Source organism: Seriola lalandi, unplaced genomic scaffold (assembly GCF_002814215.2).
Source record: "Seriola lalandi dorsalis isolate HSWRI2012SDOR001 ecotype SW California unplaced genomic scaffold, Sedor1 jcf7180002054902, whole genome shotgun sequence".
NCBI lineage: Eukaryota > Metazoa > Chordata > Actinopteri > Carangiformes > Carangidae > Seriola > Seriola lalandi.
This window is the reverse complement of record NW_019525454.1, coordinates 646,161-654,615: the sequence shown is the minus strand read 5'-3', so window position 1 is coordinate 654,615 and position 8,455 is coordinate 646,161. Positions and strand designations below refer to the sequence as shown.

Here is an 8,455-nt window from a genome sequence, read left to right as displayed (position 1 = left end):
ACAAAAACAATGTTGAATTGCTCGCACTGTTGTTTTCCTACATGCTACACACAGGAAGTAATCCCGACAATGATACTAAAACGGTACTTATTATCACTGAAATAAAAGGTTAGCTTCTTTTGCACTGCTGACTGTTTGGTGTTTGGCTCCAGTATTTTTTGCCTTTCATTATTTTTAAAAAAAAATTTTAATTCCAAAATTGAATTTTCACAGATGCAGAGATGAGAGTTTGCCACTAGGTGGCAGTCAGTCATGGACAATTGAGTTTTAGGGCTTTATTTCTTCAGATCTTTGGATTTTTTTTGTGCATATTACTGGATAATTTCACCTCTTCAGGCCTTTAAAAGTTATAGAGATTTTATAAATGACTAGTTTACTGATTCATCTGGTCGCAGCTTGTAGACGTGCACAGTCGCACAGTTCTGTTTCAGTGGATTAAAGTTTGTGGATGATGATGCACTGACTTCTCGCAGCCCCTTGTCACAGTAACTGAGCTGTGAACAGTAAAACCAAAGAGTGATTCGACTTGTATTTAAAGTCTTGCAGAGGCCAAACGCTCCTGTTTTTCACAATAAAACAAGCAAAGATTAAAATGATAACGTCCTGCCTCTGGATGACAATGTCCCGTCCGTCCACTATTTTGGTCATTGTCATGAAATTTTGCAGAGACGCTCGTGGTTCCCAGATGATGGTTCCTGATTATTTCGGTGATCCTCAGACTTTTCATCTAGTTCCTCCAGCAGCTCAAATGTTTCACTTATCCACTGAAATATTTCACCATCTTCTGGAGACGTTAATGGTTTCCAGAGAATAATTCCTGCTACTTTGATCTCTCTTATGTGTCTCCAGTAAAATTAAAAATGATAAAAAACAGTATTTACAGTTTAAGTTTAAGTCAGTAGCTTTTTGTTTGATTCCCATCTGATGTCACACAGATCACTTCCTGAAAAAAATACTAAAGTATGTTGAAAGTTTTGCATATAAACTGTAAAAGGTGAGCAGAGATTTAGACGCTGGAATACAGGTAACACAAATAAGGAATATTTATTTGAAAGTTTATAGTCCTGTTGGACTTCAGTCAAACGAACAGATGCAGTGTTAGAAGAAAAAAAAAAAAAACATGACACATCAGACCAGCTGACACGTAAATCCTCGACTCAGTCTCTTCACAGATGCGTAACAAACGCTGCAGCTTCATCCGCTATGAGGAACTAAACAGATGAATAGTTTCGTGAATCACTCCAGGATGCCTGTCCATAACGTTTATTTGTCCTTTGTCCTCTAAAAAGTTCCATAACTTGTTTGTGCAACTTTTTAGAAGTTATTTTCAGCTTGTATCTTTGTATTTGTATAAAAACCCTGGTTTTTTTTTTTTATGCATCTTGTCAACTTGTGCAGGAGTTTGTGTGACTGTCATGGAGGAATCGTCAGCACACACAAATATAAAGCTGTTGAATTTTTTTTAAAGGATTTTAAAGTTGAAACTTCAGATGCAGGTGTTTTAAAACTGTCTGCATGTCTCGATTTCACTGGAGCTGTGTAGAACAGTCGAAACCCAGATGGCATTTTTCTCAGCATGGATTGAACTTCTTTAACCTCCGATCCAGCTCATCTCTGAGGTTTCTTCAGCCCGTCGTCCCGCTCTCCTCTCATGCTCTGTGGGCTCCAGAGGACCGGGCTCTCCTCCCCTGCAGCCGCTGGCTCTCCCTGCGCTGGTTGATGGCCTTGGTGCTGGCGCGGAGCTTACGGAGCCTGAGGGCGCGGAGACGCAGCTGAAGGTCCTGGGGGATCTTCCCTCCTTTGGCCCGGATGTCCTTCAGCCTCTGAATGGGCGTTTTGGTGAGGGTGAAGTCACAGACGGTGGGATGTGGCTCCGACCCAACGTGGCACCGACGCATGGACGGGAAGTAACCCACGGCCCAAACCACCACCTTGTACTCGCCCGGGTTCAGAAGACGCCAGTAGTCTCCGTCAGCAGCTACAGGAGGTAAATGTGGAGACAAAACCAAAGATTTCAAATCTATTTCTGATCTTTAGCTTGTGTTAATGATTAACCTGCAGGTCCCAGAGAGAACAGGACTCAGCTTGTTGCACTCTGCTGTGGATTTCACTGAGAGCTGTGGCTTTGATGCAATAACACCTGCTGAAGAATATGTGAACATCACTGACGGCTAAAAACACCTGCTGCTGGTGCAGAAACTGGCAGAAACTCTGCTTCTTCAACAAAAGATTTCTGACCGTCCAAACGTTTGTTTTACACTGCTGATCAAACACTTAAAATACAGTAGTTTTCCCTCTTTGCACACAGCTGGAACTGTCAAAACACACCATTTATCTGCACTGCAAATCATCTACATTTGGCACAAATACAAGACGACAACAAAAACCAAAAACGTTGAGCATCGTCAGCGTTTAAGGATTTATTCTTCGCCCTGGAAGCTTTAAGAATTGGTGATCGCCCAGAGATTGTCTCCGCAGACAACATCTCCACCCCTGAGGTCTTTTCTGTGAATTCTGTCACTCTCTCAGTTTACTGTGCCATCGGTGAAGACACGACAACGACCGGCTGACCTGATCGGATGTCGTGGTTGTGATCCTCCACCTTGATTATAGCATCTGCAATTCCCTGTTTGGTCAGCTTGTCCCTCACCACACCTTTAATCCCTCTGTGAACCTGCGTGAAGACAAAACGCTGCAGTGTCACAACCGCAAACAGCATTTAAACACTGGATTCGTTTGACATCATCGTTTCTCTGGACAGTCGGACCTGCTCCATGTAAACCAGCAGAGACTCCTTGTTGTTCTCCCACTCGATGGGAAGTTCACTGGCGTGAGGGAACTTATCACAGGACAGCTCCACCGTCACCTCGAAGCAGTTGGTGTGCAGGTAACTGAAGTCATTCATACCTGAACACGTGAAGAAAAACAGGCAAAAAAACATGAAAAACAGCAGCTTCAGGAGATTAAAATTTTAATTTATTAGTTTTTTTATGCATAAACTGATAGAAAGTCTTTTTTTTTAAGGTGAAAAGTAAATCTCAAAGACAGGAAGTGAGACCTAAAATACAAATAACTAGAATTTGATCTGTTTCTCTTGAGCCCCTGTTTTAAATAAGACTAAAACAATGTGGATACCAACCATTCAATAGTTGGACAAAACTCAAAATGTGCTAAAAAAGTATCAGACAAAGTACGAAATCCTTAAATTTTCCACCTTAAAACAACCTTCAGTGTTTTATGTGTGTGGATTAGTGTCTTTTAAATGGGAAAACAACTGAATTTGATCCTTTAGAGAACAATAATTAAAGCTCAACACTAATTTAAACATTTAAACTTACAAACAGGGAACCTAGTTTCCCTCCAACATTAACTGAAAGCAGCTCCTCCCTGAACCTGAACTACATCTGCTCAGGTGGGTCAGGTGGGTGAAGGACTCCCTGCTGGGACTCACTGCCGGGGACGGTGTGCCAGGCTCCTCCGTTGATGATGTTGTTGTGCGACTGGAAGTCCTCGTAGTGGCAGATGCGGCGGTCGGGGTTGGCCATCACCAGGTTAGTGGAGGCGTAGACGGCGGCCAGCCAGCGGAAGAAAGCGTCGTCCGCCGTGGGGGTGTCCTCCTGAGGGGCCCAGTCTCGGGTGCAGTCGAAGGGATACGTCACCACCAGCTCTCCGCCGTGGAGGTTGGCGCTGAGCACGAAGGGAATGTCCTGCATCCAGCTGATGACGGCGCGAGTCTCCGGCGCAACCTGGACAAGGAGACGTCAGATCCTTCACTCCAGTAAAAGTACCAATACATGAATGTAAAATACTCAACTGAAAGTATTATCAGCAAAATGTACTTCAGGTATCAAAAGTAAAACTTGGCCCTTGTAAATGACATATTATAATATATGACATTAGATAAGATTAGACTGTTAATACTGATGCTCATACTTTATATACAGTTTGATAGATCGGTCTATTGGTTTCAAAGGGATCCTACAAACAATAACAACATAAATAGTTGGGTTCAATTTGTTTTCTTTTTTTCATATTTAATAATGGATCATAGTTGTTACATCAGAGTCTTTTGGTTTTATACCTTTGCAGCAACAGAGGAGAATTTTCACCCTTTCATTCTTAATAATACAACCAGGTGGCGCCAAAGTCAGACATTTCTCTAACCCTCCACTTAGTGGCTGAACCTGCTCCGTCTATTGAGTGTCACGCGTATAAAACTACATCTTACAGTAGCATCTTCCTTGGTGTAGTACTCCGGGATGGGGATGTAGTGGTTGGGGACTTTGGATGGATCCTCTGCTTTCTCTTGGGCGTCCCACATGATGTTGTTCAGGTCTGGAAAGTTGTGATTCATGTCGATTCCTTCAAAGCTGTAGCGTCCTTCAGCCCAGCCGGCCAGCTCTGATCCCTGCAGCAGATCAGTCAGTCAGAACATGTATGTATATATATATATATATATATATATCATGATATCACACCATCATTTAGAACAAGATTATACTGTCTCCTCTGTGGCCTCCCTACGGTCTCACAAATAATCAAATGTGTACAGATGTCAGCGCCCATGAAAGATGAAGATAGCTGATCAGTGAGCAACAGCCTGCATCATCATCATTTCACAAAATGTGGGTTGCAAACTTTGCAAACCTCAAACCTCAACCTCCCTGTCTGCGCTTGACTAATATCCAACCGACTCTCAGTTAAGAGCGAATGTTTCACCTCTACATCCAGTTTGAAAAGGTCAAACCACAGTCCTCCAGGTTCATCTAGATCAGACCGTCCTGCCTGAGATACTTCACACAGTCAGGTTTTACTCTCACAGTTAAACATGGTGCTCTTGTTGGGCCAGTCGATGAATTTTGAAAACGTATCCCAATGTGTTTACAGCAAAATCCGGTTTGTAGTGTCTCCTACACAAAGACACGGGCTCAGTGTCCAACACTGTCGAAACAACCAGTTTACTGACTCTCCTTTAAACATCTTGGGCAAAAATATAAGAAAAAAAGCCATTAATGCTTCACCAGTGTTTCCCAACCTGTGGGCTGCAGCCCCCTGGTGGGCAGTGAACGTATTGCAATATGTTTATTAGCTTCCCCCTGCTTTCAGTTCAGTCTTTGCATGTTTGACCTTAAATTTAAAATGAATTAAAATAAAAAGCGCTCTGAGAACGCATTATTCGTCCTCGGTATTGTTATGTACGGTGGCCCTGAAGCTCAACACATGCAAACAGACCAAACAAACACACTTCCGTCGTGTTGTCAGTATTTGCAGCTCATGTGTTGACGTGTTTTCTGAAGATGCAGTGCATCGGGCTCTCGTCTCCCGCCAACATCAACGTGAGCCATGAGGTGGCAACCACTGGGAAGCACTGCTCTGCAACATGTCCCTTGAAGCACTCCCCACCTTCTCGTAAGCTGCTTCATATCCGTCGGGGTTCATGGAGGGCAGGAGGTGAATCCGTGTCTCGGTGACCAGTCGTACGACGCGCTGGTTGCCCTTCTTGTATTCTCTGCATAAGTACTGCATGAGGTTGAGGACCAGCTCTCGACCGAGAGCCTCGTTCCCGTGCATCCCCGCCACATAGCGAAACTCCGGCTCACCTGCCAAGAGAGAAAACTAGAGAGTCACTTCACCTGCCAAGCAACACATGTGGAGAAATTCATCCTGATGACGTCTGTGCAAAGACAAAACAAACGCGGAGTAACTGGATTCAAACACTGAAGTCTGGAGTTTGAGTTTGTTCTGTAGGTAAAAGTTAAAACCCACAGGCACATCAGGAACACATTCAACCTCCCAGATAAAACTTTCAAACCCGTGTGTGTTGTGTTAGGCAACAGCGTGGACCTGGTCCGCAGCACATTTGCCAATAATCACACATGGATTGGCCAGACTTGATGGCAGACATTCCTGAATATAAAGACTCCAAAGACACAAGATCTGCGCTCGATACACGAGCATTTCTTGTAACTTCAAACACGTGTGCGCCCCTGACCCTCTTCTTCTTGGGTTTGGCACCAAATCAAACCATGAAACAGCTGATATTTAAAGCTGTTGGCTTTGTTGATGCTTAAATAACCTAAATTCCCACCTTTTCCCCCTCGGGAGTGAAGCTGTTTTCAAATGTGTTTACGCCACTTCTCCGAGAACAAAGAAAGACGAGCTGGAGCTGCACTTCATTTATTTACATTTATTTTTGGCAGATATACAGCGGCCACAATTCCCTGCATCTGAAGACAGTATCACAAAGAAATCTGGCTTGTTTGGTGTTTTGAATGTGCAGCCTCTAATTTCAAACTGTTATCAGTTTGTTTATACAAGAGAGGCCTTCTCCTCAAACCTCTCCTGACTCCCTGTGTGGTGCCGCTGCAGAGAAACTCGGCTGTATAAACACTGGAGGATGTTGAACTGGAACCCTGAGCTGCTGAACTCAGAGCAACTTCAGAAACATGATGAATTCTGGTCCAGGAAGTTCTGGATTTAAGGTTTCGTCTCATATTGATCTCGCAGGAGAAAAGTTTAATCATTCGTACCGAGCTCGTGTTTGCCGGGGTTGTCTGAGATCTCCATGACGTAGAGTTTGAAGCCCATGTAGCTCTTCCCGATGGTGTAGATGTGGGTGATGTCCGGACACTCCTCCGTCACAGACTTCATGAGCTGCAGGGTGAAGAGGACTTGTTGGACTGAAAGTCTTCAAAGGGTTAAATTTGAACTCTGAGGAAAGTCTGCAAACTGCTAAGACTGTGAGTAAAACCCTTGGCATTAGCTTTAGGAGCAACCAAAGTTACTCATCGTGCTTGCGTGGCATCTCAGCTCTGACCTTTCTCATCTCTTTGTAGTTGTGGTGTCTGAAGTCCAGAGCGTCCTTCGATCCTGGATCTCGCTCTGAGGCGTAGATGTCAGATGGATCTACGAGGAAATACAACATGAGGTTTGACAGAATTACAAGCATGCAACATTTTAAAGGTCCATATTTTACACACTGTGTTTTATTTTGAAGTGTTGATCCAGAAGAGAGGAGGCTCTGAGCCTCTCTTCTGATTGGCTTACTGCCTTCTGAGTGATCCAATAAAAATTTAGCGGATTTAAGGTAAAACACTCAGAGAAACCAAATCCTGCAAGGTTTGGATGGTGGGTCCAGGTGGGCGGGGCTTGGTGACTGCTTTGTTGTGACATCACAAAGTTCCAGAAGTCCTGACGGCTGGTTTTAAGGCTCAGTTTCTGAATACAGGCTGTGTGCATTTCTCTGTGGACTGAGGCTTTGATACTTTCACAGTATTAATATAGAAGCTAGAGCTGATCTATAATCACACTACACATGGACACAGACCTTTATACTATATGGACCTTTAATACATTAATCAACCCTGAAAACGACTCATCATTACTCAGACTCTCAGTATTTCTGCTTACCGTCAACACGACAGCCGAGTATCTCCGCCCGGAGGCAGATGGTGCCGTTGGGGTACCAGGTCTGCGGGTTGATGCGGATGAAACGTGCGACAGTGGGAACAGGAAGGAGTCCGAGCACCGGAGTCTCTGGATTCTGGTTCCCTTCAAATATCTGTACAATTCAACATAACATCACTTAGTCTCAAACACTGCAGGATCTTCAGTTTCTTGCAACATCGTCCTCGTTTGTTTCCATTTCATGTAGTTTTCTGTAACGTTTTTGTTCATGGTACATATTTTACTTTGGAACAAAACTCTTCTAAATCTGTTTTCCATCTGTCTGAGGTCCAGTGGTCTCGCCTGGTACATTCCTCAAATCTGAAAGTACAGCAAGTAGTTCTTACCGCCTCTACTGTCCCGTTCATGCAGCTTTGCCAGTTCACAGAGTCGTTACTCAGCTGCACTTTGTAGGTTTGGACCCAGTCCCAACTACAGTGAACAAGAACAAGAAATCACATTTAAACAGACTTCAGGGCAAAAGCAATGTGCTCTGTCTTTGTTGCACAGAACACTGAATTCAAACCACCAGTAAATCAAATGAGCAGCTAATTTCCAAAACGATTTACAGATGCTTGCAATCAGTTTGTCTGCAAATGATTTGTGTTTTCAGTAATTTTGTTGTGTGTTGTGCATCTTTCTTTTTTTTTTGTTGGTGGATATTTTTATTTCTGAGGCAGAAACTCTTCAGACTTTGATCGTGATACTACCTGACCTCCAGATGGAGTTTCGGCCTTGCAGGATGACTCCAGTGAACCGGGTGAGGTGGATAGCGTCCACCTCCAGCCACTGGTGCCGGTCTTTGTAGTCTGCACACCAGGCTCCATCGTACATGTCCCCGTCCTCGATGCCAGACTAAAAAAAACAAACATGTTAAACAGTATTTTCCTTTGTCAACTGCAGAAACCACTAAACTGACTGAAAATGCTCCTATGTGAAGCATTGCGTAACACTTTGGCATTGACCTGATTGGAAAATAAATGCTTTCAGACTGCAGAACAAGAGGGGT

The 8,455-nt window shown here is 43.8% G+C and overlaps 1 protein-coding gene across 1 annotated transcript in view; it reads right to left on the bottom strand.

Annotated features, from left to right (window-relative positions):
* Nucleotides 1–1,025: 1,025 nt before the first annotated feature.
* cpxm1a (carboxypeptidase X (M14 family), member 1a) overlaps nucleotides 1,026–8,455 on the bottom strand; it is a 10,691-nt gene continuing 3,261 nt past the window's right edge. The window contains exons 3-13 of the mRNA XM_023430377.2: nucleotides 8,162–8,301; nucleotides 7,794–7,878; nucleotides 7,411–7,561; nucleotides 6,818–6,906; nucleotides 6,531–6,654; nucleotides 5,404–5,600; nucleotides 4,229–4,408; nucleotides 3,452–3,746; nucleotides 2,768–2,907; nucleotides 2,572–2,674; nucleotides 1,026–1,978 (exon numbers count right to left, since the gene is read on the bottom strand). Of these exons, the coding sequence (XP_023286145.1) occupies nucleotides 1,650–1,978; nucleotides 2,572–2,674; nucleotides 2,768–2,907; nucleotides 3,452–3,746; nucleotides 4,229–4,408; nucleotides 5,404–5,600; nucleotides 6,531–6,654; nucleotides 6,818–6,906; nucleotides 7,411–7,561; nucleotides 7,794–7,878; nucleotides 8,162–8,301 (1,833 nt within the window). The 3' untranslated portion in view covers nucleotides 1,026–1,649. The remainder of the gene's footprint in view (nucleotides 1,979–2,571; nucleotides 2,675–2,767; nucleotides 2,908–3,451; nucleotides 3,747–4,228; nucleotides 4,409–5,403; nucleotides 5,601–6,530; nucleotides 6,655–6,817; nucleotides 6,907–7,410; nucleotides 7,562–7,793; nucleotides 7,879–8,161; nucleotides 8,302–8,455) is intronic.